We start from the raw sequence: 15,858 nt of genomic DNA on the forward strand, positions 1-15,858 counted from the left end.
CTGCTGATGTCCATTTTTGATTTGGTTCTGTGTTTGTGAATAGATAGTGAGACGTTGCTAAAATGTGTGCGTTGTTCTCTGCAGACTGCGGTGTGATCTGACATCTGTCTTGTTCACAAACAGATCATTTTAGTAGGAAATGTGAACTTTCAGCAACGTTTCTCTGTTGTCCTCTTGGACAGCAGTACTGGAAAAAGCAGTGACTGTGTGAGCGTTTGTGGGTGGGGCTGTTGTACTCTGGAGACTTCACACTCGCACACTTCAGAGCCTTTCTGTCCAGTTCCTTCCAAAATCACCCACCCTTGTTCTGACACCACCACCCTCATGGATCGCTGAAAATGCCGAGCAGTTTTCAAAATCCCAGCCTTTCTTCTCAGTGAGAACTTCAGCTCTCTTGGGGCGGGGAGGGGGGGTGTATGCTGTAAAATGGTGAAGTCCTTTTCAACAAGGATGCAGGAGATAGCAGCACCTGAGGCAGCTTTCAGCAGCCCCAGCACTGCTCCCCAGGCGGGTCTGGTCTGCATGGCTGCACAGCAGATCGGATCGGGGCTGCGTCTCGGGGCTGCTGATGTGTTGAGGTCTCGGCAGCCGGCAAACATAGCCTCAGGAATACCTGATGTCTGAGAGCGGCCCCAAGGATGCTGTGCTCAGCATCGCGGTGTTGCCTGCCTCCGTACTGCCCTCGCCTTCCGGAGATGCTCGGTCTGCCTCCCTGGTGGGACACGTTGGTTTGGTGGGCTGCGGTCCAGTCAACGTGTCCTACATGGGCACTTGGCCTTTGGGAACGCTTTGGGCGTTAGGCCATTTCCAGGACCTACTCACTAAGGTAAGTGTGGACAATGGCTGGTGGGGTTCTCCAGCAGCCAGTTGCTTTAGTAAAAAGCGTTCCCTGAGCCCCTTAAGAGAGGCTTCTCCCTTCTTGCTTAACAGACATTTAGTACCAGCTCTTGGTGTGTTAAGATACTGGGTTTAAATAAATAAAGGGTCATCAATTCATATGATCTCCTGCTGTTTCTCTGTGTGTATATATAGGATGACAAAGAAGCCAACAGACTCATGCCAAACAAAGGAGACCATGGACTAGGAAATGAGAAGTTCAAACCTGTGGTACCTTGGCCTCATGTTGAAGGTGTGGAAGTGGACTTGGAATCCATTCGAAGGAAAAATAAGGCCAAAAATGAACTAAATCATCATGCTGGTGGTGATAACAAACAGCAAAACATCATCCAGAGGCAGTATCTCACATTTAAGCCTCAGACATTTGTATACCGAGATCCTGTTTTACGATCTGGAATCCTTGGTAATTTTGAACCCAAAGAGCCTGAGCCTCATGGAGTTGTTGGTGGCCCTGGAGAGGAAGCGAAGCCATATGTTTTAGGACCAGATTACAAAGAATCCATTCAAGCCAGCATTAAAGAGTTCGGGTTTAATATGGTGGCAAGTGATATGATCTCACTAGACCGGAGCGTTAATGACTTGCGTCAAGAAGAGTAAGCCAACTTTTTGTTTTCTTTTAGTTCTGTTTTTACAGGATTTAATTACTTTCTTTCCATATATCTTAACTGATGCTTAAAAGAATATTATTAATTAGACGAAATACTTAAGGTTTCTTGTCCTGACAGGCAAGAGTGCTGTACTATGCCAGATGTTTCCATATATTATTATTAATGCTGTTGCAATGATTCCTTTCATGAATACTTAATCTATATTGATTTCTCTCTGAAGTTATCCATTTTAGTGTCTAATTGCACATATTTGCATGTTCCAGGTCCAGCCACAGTCTTCATTTCACTTCTTCTTTTCTTAATCCATAACTTCTTAAGATTTGTTTTTAAGAAAGAATTATTTTCTTTGTTATTTCCTGCAGAAATTGCTATACTAGTTAGTTTATTCAGTTTTAGTTCACCCTGATGCTTCAAAAATTAAAATTTGCTAAATAATTGGAACAGAAACGAAGTATTGTTCCCTTTACCTGCATTAACAAAAGTATAGATCTGCTATAGTGGTGTTTGGGGTTTGGAGCTGGTGGAATAGTAGTCTTCTAACAGCTTCTCACTGCATTTGTCATAACAAAGGAAGCAGTCTCAGAAAAAAAACCCACTTTTTCACTTTCTGGGAGGGTGTCTGCTTTGGTGTGGGGAAATTCTGGGAAGTTACTAACATTTGCTTGATGATTACTAACAGGTTTACACAATCTCTTCTGATCTTCGGTGTATCCTGGAGCCAAATCTGCTCTCAGGCTAATCTGCATTTGATATAATTTTCCTTGTTAAATATCTCTGGTCTAAAGGTCTCTGAGCAGCGTCTAAAATATCTAAAGGTCTCTGAGCAAACCAATAGATTGGTAGGGTTTTTTTTTTAGTTTGGGTGTTGGGGTTTTTTTGTTTGTTTGTCTTTTATTCGTTTGGAGGGAGCGGTGTATGACTCTAGACATGAAATGAGGTACTGGCCTGCTTTCACTTCCACCTGGTCCTGGCGATCCCTGGATCGGGCACCAGCCTGCGGGTCGCATCGCTGGCCCATTGCAGAGGCTCTGCCCTGGCCGGTTACTCAGTTACTCTCCCCTCTCCCAGGATTTTTCTGTGCTGAGGGCACCAGGGAGCGTACGTATCTGCCAGATAGTTCCACACCTACAGCATCCTGAAGCATTTGTAGCATAATCTCAGAGTTTGGCTTGACTTCTGTTCTGAAGTAGAGTAATAAATAGAAATTCCCGAAGAAGAGTTAAGCACTTTGAGGAATAGGAGGGACAGCCATGTGACCGATTGTAGGAGAGAAGATGAATTTTAGAAACCGTTTCTTCTAAGCACGCTTGTAGAGATGTCTTCCATGGAGGTCAAAGCCAGCAGCTCAACTCAGAATTAGGTTTCATTGTTTAATATTCTAACCAAGCAAACAAAACAGCATGAAAAACACTGTGAACAAGAAGCATCTTGCAGACAGCTTTATAGCAAACGTTTTATGTATTGAATACTTGGGATGCTTGCAATTGCTCTGGATGGGTGAAAGGTTTGTAGCTTCCGTGTGCCTGCTACAAACCTCAGAGGAGAGGGGAAGCAGTGTACGGTTGGCTGATACTGCTGTCTGCTGTCAGGTATCAACGTACTCGCTTCCCTGCTCGTCCCCCGATAGCCGCGAGAAATGCGATGAAAAGTAGCAGGTTGCCTGCTGGATGCGCTATTTGTTTTCCTCCCACTGATCTGCTTAAGAAGCCCAGAAGCCATTTTGGTTGATAAGACTGGTCAACATTGTTTGATCCTACCGAACAGCAGTATAATCATCTTTTTGTGGTTAATGGTATCTTGGCATTGCTAATTGAGGAAGATCTTTCAGCCAAGGACTGGGTTATTTGTTCGTAGACGTTCAAATCCAGGTAGACCTCATCTCAGCCTTCTCCTCCTTTAGGCATCAAAATTTTTAAGCATGACCCTAAGCAGCTGGGTTTGTTCAGCGAAGTGTGCCAAATGCTTGCCTAGGCAGTGCTGGCGGGAGTGGAATAGTGCGGCCAGAACTGTCTCTGTCAGCTGAAAAGCCGTGTAGCCTTAGGGCTTGTCCCTGCTGGAGGGGGAAGAGGGAAGAAATGCCGATAAAGGGGGATTCAGTCCTGCTATGTTAAGATTTGACTTTGGAGTTGGACGCGTTGCCAAGATGTTTTGCCAACTGCCTTTATTGATTCAGTAGGGACTTTGGTGGTGGTTCTGGGCAGTCTCAGCTGCCTTAAAAAGCCTTAACTCTCACTGCGCCCTGTATAGAGGAGTAACATCGGGTGGCGTGGTGAAGTTGTCTGTCGGGCACATCAGAACATTTCCCTTTTGCCCGTGCTGCATACTCTTGCCTCGTGAATTTTAACTAATCTGTTTCGAGGTTGAAGCCAGGCATTTCTGTTGGTGTACAGCAAGCCATAGGCTTGGTTAAACAAAAGCAAGAATGTATGGGGATATGTAAAAGTCAATGTACAAAATTTCAAAGATGGCATCGTCTTGCTGCAGCCTTTCAGCACTCTGCAGGAGGGCCGGGGGAGCCATAAACTGGGTTTGGGTGGAGCAGTAGCTGTTTTCCACCTTATTTCTAGTTACAAAGAGGTAGAGCAGGCGTAGCAGGCCCTGTCCAAAACCTCAGTACAGTTGCTGGAAGAAAATGTTTTCTTAGTGATTTTTATTTTGGATTTCTTGTTGTTTTCCTGATAGGTGGCAGCCTTTTACTTTTAAGAGCAGTCATTTATATGGAGTTGTACATGGTGTCCCTGCCTCCTAGCAGACCTGCGATAAAACTAATGTTAGCTTTAGGGAAGAAAGATATTAATTTGATTGCTCCTTGGGTTTTGGTTTTTTTTTTTTGGTGATCAGGAGTCTGCACAGAGGTAGAGCTGAAGTAAAAACAGAGTGAGAAAGGCATCTGGATGATCCTGAATTCAGGATAAACACACGATGCTAGGGAAATAAAAAATGGACCCAGATTTGAGGATGACTGCTATCAGCTAACAAGGTGTGTCCTCTCAAAAAAAAAAAATAATTGAACAGAATTGCTGCTAGGGAGAACAAGAAATGAGTTGTTTTTTCAACATAATAAGACACTTGTCCAGGGTATTTTAAAATAAAAGGAAATTAAAAAAAATACAGCTATACTGTGTGTGACCAGAGATCAGTTTTCTTGACAGTCTTGTCTCTAGCTCTGACCAATGTCATATGCTTGGGAGAAAACACACAAGAATGGACGAAGTTTCATTCCTGGCAACCAGTGGGCTGGGACACTTGAGGCAAAATTTGCAACAGGATTTTCGTGCGTCTTAGATCTTTTTCTGTGCACAGACTTGTCTTTTAAATACATTTATACTCTTGGAATTAATGACATCCTGAGTCAGTGACTCTTTGCAAGTTGAAGAACATGGTGTTTGTTTAAGCTCGCCTCCCGGATACTGTCATGTACCTCTGCTGCTCTGCTGCCCTGTGATACGGGAGTATCGGAGATACCTACATCAAGCGACTATATCCATGTTTCATATTCCTTCCTTATTATTCCTACCATTCTGTTTGCCCTTTCATTAGCTCTGAGCTAAAATGCTCAAAGAGCTATCCGCATTTGACTCCAAGATTTTTTTTTTTTTTTTTTTGAGTGGTAATGCCAAGTTTAGGGTCTGTCACTGAGTATACGCACTAAGAGTGGTCTCACGCTCCATGTACATTCGTTTGCACTTGCAGTGAACTCTCCTGCCAGCTCATTTCCTCGGTAGTGTCCTTGAATTGTTCTGCAGCTGTTTATATTCATTTTAACTGCAACTACCAAGAACTTCTTTTATTGTTCAGTAGTGACATGGAAGAGGAGGTGGACAGTTTGGATCCCAGCACAGACACGCCGCTACAGTCACAAATTCCCTTAAAAAATGGGAGTGAATAAACAGTTTTTACACTTCAGCAGTTACTAATCTAAGAGAACTTCCATCATACCCTGCCATACTTTGAAGAACTTTGCTTGTAAAGAAAGCAAAGAACCTCATCAAAGGCTTCAGAAATTCAGTTACTCTATTAATAGGCTCACTTGTGTCTGTGTAGCTTTTGATTTCTTCAAAAGATGATAATATGTTTCTGTGGCATGGCTTTCTTCCACAAAAGCTATGTCTATGGTTTACTAATTTTGTTATTTATTACTAGCTTCTTTCCAACACAGAAGTCAGACTTAGTAGTCTGCAATTCTTTAGCTCCCCGGGGCCCTTTCATGAAAACTGGTGTCATGCTATCCTCCTTCTGTTTGTTTGATAACAAGGCTGATGTCAGCCGTAGTTACACACAACAATAGTTTGTCAATTTATGTTGCATTCTTTTGGAAATACTGGATTTATTTTTAAAAAAAGCACAAAAGGAAAAAAGCAATTAGGCTATCATGGCAGAAAAATTCAGTAGAATCTATCATGCAGAGATCTGTTATCTCCGAATTACAAAGTCCCTAAGCTTTAGGTAGCTGAAGATATGAGCGTATAGTGAGAAGTAATCACTGTGTGCTTGCCCTGTTTTTGTTCCCTTCCCTGGGTATCTGGCGTTGGTCACTGCTAAGAGTTCAACGGAAATACTTGATTTAGCTTTCTTGCTTCTGAAGTGGTCTCTTTTCATTTTGATCATCTATCAGCCCAACAGACTTTCTGGCAGGCATCCTATTTGTGGTGTTTGAAAAAAATGTTTCAATAGCAGCTTTTATACTTCAGTAAGCTATTTCTCAAACTTTTTCTTTTTTTTTTTTTTTTTTTTAAATCTATCTTATTATTTACATTCACTTTGCCTGAATTAGCGCTCGTTCCTGTTTTCCTTATTTGGACACCACCCTGTGCGTTTAAAGAATGTCTGTCTTACTGCTAACAGCATCTTTTTTTTAATCATGCTGGCTTTCCCTAGTTCCTGTCTAGGCTTTTTTTACAATTAATAATAAAAACTCAGCTTCTGATACGGTGTCTTGGAAAAAGCTCCGTGCTGCCTGAAGGCTCTTTATCCTTAGCTTATCTTTTCAGGAAGCCTCCTCACTTCTTCGTAGTTCCCCTATTGAAAAGGAGGTGTTACTAGGACACGTCTCTCTTGGCATTAGAACTGCAGTGCCTGGTGGCTCCTGCACAGCTGTGTCTTCAGCTGAGCCCCACGTTGCGCCAAGGACTCGGAATGGGCTGCTTCTCATGTGGCTCCTCTGATGTGCTGTCCCCTGGAAACACCAGCTAGCGATGCCTGAGACAGCAGTCTCTGGAGCACAGTTTATATTTACTGTGTCCCCTGAGGCGGTGGAGGTCTCCCACCTGTGTCCTCTGTCCCCTCGGGTGCTGCGATGCTCCATACACGTCGCAGGTGCTGTCTGAATCCCGGTATTTCTGCATCGGCGCATCCATGGCTTCCTCGTGCCTTCACACTAGAAGATCCCTGGCACATTTTAAACTCTAGCAATCTGGTTCTAGTTTATTTTAGAGAAGGCAGTCCTTCCTGGATAAAGTCAATCACTTCCAAAAATTTCACCAGGTACTAATGAATTCAAAACATACCGCTCTACACCATTTGCTCATCCAGACACCAAAGCACTGAAGCTCTGCTGGCTTTTTTTTTTTTTTTTTTTTGCCTGGAAATAAATCCAGCTATTTTCTTCCTCTTTCCATCTGGAAAAAATAAAGAAATAATTTATCCATGTCCTCTCAGCCCCATGACTGGGGGTATGACATACTGAAGGAGTCCTTGGGCCAGGTTTCTGCTGTGCTGCTTCCAATCTGTTTTATTGCTTTCCATGGTGTAGCTAAAGATAGGCATGGCAAAGCAGGCACAGTGCTGGCCAAAGGGGGTGTGGCGTTTGGAGCTGTGGGTAAAAGCCTAACTGAAGAGACCTGTTATTGGAAAATCAGTCCTCGGGTTCAATAGGTTTAAAATAGAGACCTCAATGAAGTGATTATCACTCTTTAAAGTCCTATTGCATGAAGCCTGTGGTCAACTGTCATGTCAAATGAAAAATGATCTTTATTACATTCTCATGGAAGACACTAGTTTTGCTGCATGACTATCTAAGCAGAAGGCATGGTGTAATAATCTCAGTATGCTTAAAAAAAAAATGTTAGTACAAATCCCAGTGTTAAATGTTGTTGTTGTGCTTTGTCCTCTTTCTGAGGAGGAAGAGTCAAACTGCATTTTGCTTTTTTAGGTCATTGTCCTAAATGGATCCTTGCAGGATGTAGCCTTATGCTTTTTATTCCCAGTGCCCATTGTTAATAGCTGGTTTGCTGGGGGAGAAGGTATTTGGAGTTGGAAGCTTTTTCACGGTCACGATGATGGATGTGCCTTTGGTAAAACTACATTGGCTGCTCCAAATCACCTTCTCCTTCGTGTACTTGGAAATGGCTTCCAGCAGCATATACTCTGTCATCTTTCCATGAACTGAGGTTAGGTTGGCTGGCCCTGGTTCTCTGGATCCTCCTTCTTGAGGGTGGGCATAGCATTTGCCTTTGCCAGTCCCCAGGAACCACCATCAAGTAACAGGACCTTTAAAAAATGGTAGAGTGTGACCTCACAATTACATCACAAGTTCCCTCAGCATCCTGTGATGCAGTCTATCCAGTCCTGTGGACTTGTGCTGTGTTACACAAATCACAGAATGTTAGGGGTTGGATGACCTCTGTGGGTTATCTAGTCCAACCCTTCTGCCAAAGAAGGGTCACCTACAGCAGGCTGCACAGGACCTTGTCCAGGCGGGTCTTGAATATCTCCAGAGAAGGAGAATCCACAACCTCCCTGGGCAGCCTGTTCCAGTGCTCCATCACCCTCAGAGGGAAGAAATTCTTCCTCGTGTTCAGATGGAACTTCCTATGCTTCAGTTTGTGCCCGTTGCCCCTTGTCCTGTCACTGGGCACCACTGAAAAGAGTTTGGCCCCATCCTCCTGACACCCACCATTAAGATATTTATGGGCATTTATAAGGTCCCCTCTCAGCCTTCTCTTCTTCAGGCTGAACAAGCCCAGCTCCCTCAGCCTTTACTCATAGGAGAGATGCTCCAGTCCCCTCACCATCCTTGTAGCCCTCCGCTGGACTCTCTCCAGTAGCTCCTCATCTTTCTTGAAGTGAGGAGACCAGAACTGGACACAGTACTCCAGATAGGGCCTCACTAGGGCAGAGTAGAGGGGAAGGAGAACCTCCCTTGACCTGCTGGCTCCACTTGATGCACCCCAGGGTCCTATTGGCCTTTTTGGCAGCCAGGGCACACTGCTGGCTCATGGTCAACCTGTCATCCACCAGGACACCCAGGTCCCTCTCTGCAGAGCTGCTTCCCAGCAGGTCCGCCCCAAGCCTGTACTGGTGCATGGGATTGTTCCTTCCCAGAAGCAGGACCTTGCACTTGCCCTTGTTGAACTTCCTCAGGTTCCTCTCTGCCCGACTCTACAGCCTGTCCAGGTCTCGCTGAATGGCAGCACAGCCTGCTAGTGTATCCACCACTCCTCCCAGTTTGGTGTCATCAGAAAACTTGCTGAGGGTACATTCTAACTCTTCATCCAGGTCACTGATGAAGAAGTTAAACAAGACTGGGCCCAGTACTGACCCCTGGGGGACACCACTAGTTACAGGCCTCCAACTAGACTCAGCGCTGCTGATGACAACCCTCTGAGTTCTGCCATTCAGCCAGTTCTCAATCCACCTCACTGACCACTCATCCAGCCCACACTTCCTGAGCTTCCCTAGGAGGATATTATGGGAGACTGTGTCGAAAGCCTTGCTGAAGTCGAGGTAGACAACGTCCACGGCTCTCCCCTCATCTACCCAGCCAGTCACACCATCGTAGAAAGCTATCAGATTGGTCAAGCATGATTTCCCCTTGGTGAATCCATGCTGATTAGTCCTGATAACCCTCTTTTACTCCACTTGCTTGATGATGACCTCTAGAATGAGTTGTTCCATCACCTTTCACGGGATGGAGGTGAGGCTGACCGGCCTGTAGTTCCCTGGGTCCTCCTTCTTGCCCTTTTTGAAGATTGGAGTGACACTGGCCTTTCTCCAGTCCTCGGACACCTCTCCTATCCTCCAGGACTTCTCAAAGATGATGGAGAGTGGCTCAGCAATGACATCCGCCAGCTCCCTCAGCACTCGTGGGTGCATTCCATCGGGGCCCATGGATTTGTGGACGTCCACATCGCTTAAGCGATCCCTCACACAGTCCTCCTAGACCAAGGGAAGGTCATCCTTTCTGCAGGCTTCATCTCTTACCTCCGGGGCCTGGGATTCCTGAGGGCCTGCCTTGGCACTGAAGACTGAAGCAAAGAAGGCATTCAGTAGCTCTGCCTTCTCTGCATCCTCCGTCACCAGGACACCCGCCTCATTCAGCAGTGGCCCCACATTGTCCCTAGCCTTCCTTTTGCTGCTGATGTAGTTGAAGAAGCCCTTCTTGTTGTTTTTGACATCCCTTGCCAGCTTCAATTCCAGGTGGGCTTTGGCCTTCCTCGTCGCATCCTTGCATGCTCTGACCACATTCCTGTATTCTTCCCAAGTGGCCTGCCCCTCTTTCCACATTCCATGGACCTTTCTCTTCCACCTGAGCTCCACTACAAGCTCCTTGCTCATCCATGCGGGTCTCCTGCCTCCTTTTCTAGATTTCTTTCTCAGGGGGATGCTCCGCTCATGAGCATGGAGAAAATGATGTTTAAACAGCGACCAGCACTCTTGGACCCCCCTGCCTTCGAGAGCCCCAGCCCACAGGATTCCTCCAAGTAGCTCCTTGAAGAGGCCAAAGTTAGCTCTCCTGAAGTCCAGGGTTTTGATCCTACTTATCGCCCTGCTTCTTCCACGCAGGATCCTGAACTCCACCGTTTCATGGTCGCTGCAGCCGAGTCTACTTCCAACCTTCACATCCTCAACAAGTCTCTCCTTGTTTGTTAGTACAAGGTCCAGCAGAGTGCCTTTCCTTGTTGGTTCCTCCACCACTTGCATCAGAAAGTTATCATCTATGCTCTGCAGGAACCTCTGGATCGCGCCTGCCTAGCTGTGTGGTCTTCCCAGCTGATGTCAGGGTGGTTGAAGTCCCCCATGAGAACCAGGGCCTGTGACTCCGAGGCTACTTTCAGCTGCTTGTAGAAGGCCTCATCAACTTTCTTCTCCTGGTCAGGTGGCCTGTGTTGATCCCATTTGCTGTGGTATGTCTGGGGAAGTGGTCCCTGACCCACCCTTCCTCCATGGTGGATATTCCTTCACTTTGCAGCCTTTGCCAGTGGATGCAGGGACTTGGGAGATGTGACAGCAAACCTTGCCAGTAGAGACCGAGGGAAATCGTGTTGAGTTTCTCAGTCTTCTCTGTGTCCTTTGACACCAAGTTGCATCTCATTCAGCAGTAAAGCTACGTTTTCTTTATTCATCCTTTTGCCCGTAAGCCCTTCTTGTTGCTCTTCCTCTCTCATGGATTTCAACTCCATGGGAGCTTTGCCTTTGATTCTCTCTGCATGTGCTCAGGCAGTATTTCTCTACTCCTCCTAGGTAGCCACTCTGTGCATCCACCTTCCCTGCTCTTCCTGTTTGAACTCCTACCATCAGGAGTTCCTGGGGCAGCCACGTGAGCTTTCTGCCCTGCTGGTTTGGCTTACCACATGTGGGAGCGGGCTGTTCATGTCTTTTGGGGAGATTGTCCTCAAAGAAGTCATTCCTGGGCCCTTCTTGGCAAAGTTGTAACACCTGAAATCATGAACTTCTTGTGGCAGATGTTGAGAAACATTTAAATAATGGTTTCTCTATGAAAGAGTCAAAAAGGGAGAAAAAGCTGCCCGATGGACAAAACCCCTGACGACTATGAGTGTGGAGCTGAGAAGAGGCTGTCTGAGGTATGGCTCATTTCAAGAGCTGCACCTGGTTACACAGGACCAAAGCAATGCGACTTGTTCCGAAGAATCTGCATTCAGTATTTCTAAAAATATGTGCATCTACAACGCATTAGTTGCAGTGGTCTCTTTGTAGTTTCTTTTCTCTCAAACACACGAAGAAGCAATGCAAGTTTTCCGTTATGAAGTTCACTTTCACAGTAGAACACTCCAATCCACGTCTGCCATTTCCACTAGTATGTTTTGCTGGGCTTAGATCCTGCTTACTGCACTTTGGGTTGAAATTAAAGTCAAGAAGCATTCTTTTAAAGTACACGGGTAAGTCATGCTCCATGAAACTCCCTATCTGTCCTGTTAACTAATTACATTGCGGTAGAGCCCTTAAGCCAGCGATGTTCGTACTGTTGATCAGATTTCGTGCCAGGGTAATTAACTGTGGTGCTGTGAGGAAGGAGCAGTGCTCAGCACACTGTGCTCAGGCTCGAAACGCGGTTGTTACCCAACCCATGGAAGACTTGCTTACAGATTATTCTTACTGACCCAGAGCGTTTTAGTCTTGGGACTCTATTTAAGCTAGGGGTTTTTTTTGACAGCTTCTTTTGACAAATGTTGCAGGAATTTTATCCTGAGTAGTTCGACTGAGAGAGGAGGCATCATGACTCTGTGGATGTTTATGGCATGAGACAAATTAATCTCTTACTGGAGGTATTTTTTTTCGATAGGAGAGTAAATAACTGCTGTCTGCTCACCAGCGTGAGCCAGAGTTTCAGCTGCATCACCCCCACACATCTGTCAGTCTGATCGTGGCAAAATAAATATTTTTAAGTGTTTTTTCCTTCCGTGGATTATCCAGTTTGACTTTTCCTTTTTAATGACGTTCTTGTTGTTACAGGGCATGCCCCCAGGCCGTACAAATTCGTACTTCAACAATTGGGTCTGTTGCCATAGGTCACCTTTTTACTTCAAACAGAACAACTGGCAATCAGCTTTTGTTGAAAAACCTGGAAAAGTAACTCTTCCTTGCTTGCGTGCAATGCTGCTTGTGTACAGAAATGTATTTTTGGACAACTGTTTTTGCAGCTCACGTCAAATCAAAAAGGAATGAGAATTGGCTTGTTTTTAAATATCGTACATGTAGTTTTGAAGGGTGTTTGTTGTATTTTTTTGTTATTTTTAGTACCAGCAGAGGAGGGAATTCTTGCCAAAAATAGACTTCTGACTTTGCTAAAGAATACACACGTGCAGAGCTGTGTGTTGGTAAAGCAGAGCTGTTAGTAAAGATGTTTTTCCTATCACAGATTAATGGTGACAGCTTGGACCCTTTGGTTGGTCCAAGTGGTATTAAAAATACCAAATTATAAAAATTATTTGGTGCTGGACTTGAGTCGAAAAAATACCAAAATCTTTAGTTGTAACCAGTTACTCAGGGTATGAAATAAGGCAGATGAATCTTGGCTACTCATTAGAAATGGATGGTCTTTTTACTCTGGGCAAATAACATGAATCTGATACGTTCTCTTACAGTAAGTAGTTAGTTGTCTAGTCAATCTTCTTGTAGCTAAGGAGATTGAATAGAAAAGCTCTGGAGTGAGGCCTGCTTTCTTCAGGAATGTGATTAGTTCCTTAATTATAGCACTGTGCAAATTACATATTTGAAACTGTTATATGAAAAAAGATTTCAGTAATTACCGTTGGTGTCTGTGTCATTGGAAATGGAGCATTAGGGACTTGGTTTCATTTCACATGGTACCTTGGGAAAATCTTTTATTCAAGTGCCGCACAGTACACTGGAACTGTTCTGTAACCAAGAAAACTAATTTTACAGCGTGCACATAAATCGTTTTGCGCCTCGGTGAGAGCTGGGGTTGAGAATCAGGTGAATTATAGTGGTCACACTAAATCAGGAAGGCTGGCTTTCTGCTGCAGGTTATCAGCCGCCTTACTGCTGGCAAGACTCCTGGAGGGAAAAAAAAAGGCGTTTAAAATGTAATTAGCCATCTATTGTCGGAGCATCTCCTTTCGGTCAGGAAAGATTTGAATTCCAGGCATTGGCCTTAAAGCAAAACCAAGTGTTTTCTGTTAACGTTTCAGGTCCCGGTAGTGAAAACTGCAGTGAAGATGGCTCCTGTGTCTCTTTAGTGCTGGCTGGTAGCGTCTCAAATGTTCTGTTTCAACAGAGAAATGGTTCACCCGAAGAGCACAAGGAGGGTGACGGAGGCACCGGGTGTGTTGTCTGTAGCTGGATTTACTTACGTGTGTGTGCCTCTGAAATGAAAGACCGAGCTCGGAACAGGACCTCTTACTGAACAAAAATGTATAGCGCAGCGCCTGGAGCGTAGTTACATTCTGCCTTAAACCTTGACTTCAGCAGAGGGGGCAGAGAGAAGTCTGAGAGATTTCCTGCAGCTGCTGGTGTAACCCTCCAGGTGCCGTCTTGCAGCATAGAAATTTTGGGGGGCAAAGGGACGAAGCCTTCTGTCAAACGAGTTGTAATCTGAATGTGAGCTGAAAAATTAAAGGAACTTCTTATGCTCTGTCTTGTTCCTGTTAAGCAGAACTTACTGTGGTAGAGCGTTTAAACAAACTTGCATGATATAAGTTATAATTCAGTCCAGCTGAGCGTGCGCAGGAGCTTCAAGGTTTAATATCTGATGATCAAAGTGCGGTAGAAATAAAGTATTTCCGTGGAGCTGAACCCACCTCCCCAGGCTTCTTTCTAGCCTTTTGTTTGTTACATTAGGTAAATCCTGTCCGTGTTTTATTGGGTCGCTGTACAAACCTTGCCCTGAATATGGACCATGGCACTTCCAGAGGTATGAGAGGAGATGGACCTCGTGCTTCCAGGGACACTGGTAACAAATTTTGTCACATAGCCTTGACAGCCACTGTAGGAATGGAAATAGCCAAAGCGTGTAGCTGTTGTAAAAAGAGGAAATGCTGTTTCAGTGGAGGTTTAAGCTGTCGGGTAGTGCATAACAGAGGGTTTGCTGCTGTCTGCTGAAGGGGGATGGGGGGAGAAATTACTCAAACTGACCTTCTTGGGTTGTCTGTTCACTTCTCTTCCAGAACCTCTGTTAGCGAGATAGTTGACCTGAGGAAGACTAGTGTCAGGATAGGGAGTTGGTTGTGACCGTGACCATAGGAACTCTTACTTTTTTCTGGAGCTGAAGGGCACTGGTATGGTACGGAAGTTAGGAATCCAGGATGACATGAGAAGCACTTCTTTTGGCTCAAGGACTCAAAATGCCCTGTGAAGTCTCTCTCTGATTGGGGCTCACCCTTAAATTGCCACTGAGGTGCTCTCCTTGTTCACTTCTTGCATTTTTGCTTGATGGTTTGATTGCTCTTCCAGCAGAAGCAGCCTCTACCCTAGGTGGTTTTGGAGCCTACGTCTGCAGCTGCGGTGGTTGCTAACAGCGAGGCTGTGGGGTCATCCAGTCCTCGGAGTACATACCCATGATCACCTTTGTGGGGCCAGGGGCTGTCAGCAAGAGCAAACCGATGAATGGAGTACGAAGCTGTTAGAGCAGAGGTTTCCTCAAGCTGAGGAGCGCACCAGCCCACATCTCCAGCTGCTTGTGCAGAGGGGTCCCCCGCAGCCGGGCTGCTCTCCTGCTCTGGTGGGTGCACAGCCTGGGGATCGAGGGACGGGGACACTGGTGTGGCGCGGTCCCCAGCAGTGCCGCTCCCTCCCAGGGCTGGGGAGGGAGTGGGACTAACTCACTGCTGAAGTACGCGGGCTTGTAGTCAGAAGAAGCGTTGCTCACTCTGTTCTCTGTTAGAACACGGCTGTGTTCTTCGAAAGGTTTCTTCTTGCTCCACTGATGAGTCAGTCCACGTGTTTCCTCAGCAATACCAGTGCTGATTGGGGAGCAGGAGGTTTTTATACAGGGACTGATCTGGAGGTGTTGCTTCCTTCCACCGATGAGTCCCCTGAGGAAGGAGCACACGGGGCCGCTCGTCCCTGCGGCGCTGCCGCCAGCCCTGTGCACGCCTGCTCCTGCTTGCCCCGTACAAGGGCTCTTTGCAGGGGTCGGGAGGAGGGATGGGAAGCATCGAGAGACAAGACTGGCTTAAGGACGCTGCGCTCTTGTTCCTGCGTACCCACTGCAGTGTGTTGTCGTCCCAGCTATACCAATAAGAAATCAAAATATTTTGGTTTTTTAAGTGAGTTTGTGTTTGCTAGTGTAGTTCACAGCACATCAGCATAGTCAGCCTGCAGGCTGCACCCGACCGGGCACCGTGTACCGTGTGTGGGCAGGACAGAGCGCCCAGGGGATGAAGCTAGAGGTTGAAACGTCTTTAAATCCTCTTTGTCACGGACCCTTTTGTACTTTGAATCTGCCCCGTGCCAGTTTTAAGTAGCTTGCAGCTTCTGCCTGGGTGCCCCTATCTGCCTGACCCTATCTTATAAAACTGAAGCAGGAGTCTGGAAATTCAGGCTTTTTGTTTACCTCTTCTGGTGCCTAAAATTTACAGGGAAACTAGTACTGTAAAATTCAGCTTCAAACGCAAGAAAAATGCGGTCATGGTTAGCTGGTATTTGGTTTGCC

General features: G+C 45.8%; 1 protein-coding gene across 2 annotated transcripts in view; it reads left to right on the plus strand.

Annotated features, from left to right (window-relative positions):
- Window positions 1-15,858, plus strand: part of GALNT7 (polypeptide N-acetylgalactosaminyltransferase 7) — a 77,588-nt gene that overhangs the window by 33,188 nt on the left and 28,542 nt on the right. For both annotated transcript variants that reach the window (XM_075421734.1, XM_075421732.1), the window contains exon 2: window positions 1,033-1,490. In XM_075421734.1, the coding sequence (XP_075277849.1) occupies window positions 1,033-1,490 (458 nt within the window). The remainder of the gene's footprint in view (window positions 1-1,032; window positions 1,491-15,858) is intronic.

Source organism: Opisthocomus hoazin, chromosome 5, assembly GCF_030867145.1.
Source record: "Opisthocomus hoazin isolate bOpiHoa1 chromosome 5, bOpiHoa1.hap1, whole genome shotgun sequence".
Lineage (NCBI taxonomy): Eukaryota > Metazoa > Chordata > Aves > Opisthocomiformes > Opisthocomidae > Opisthocomus > Opisthocomus hoazin.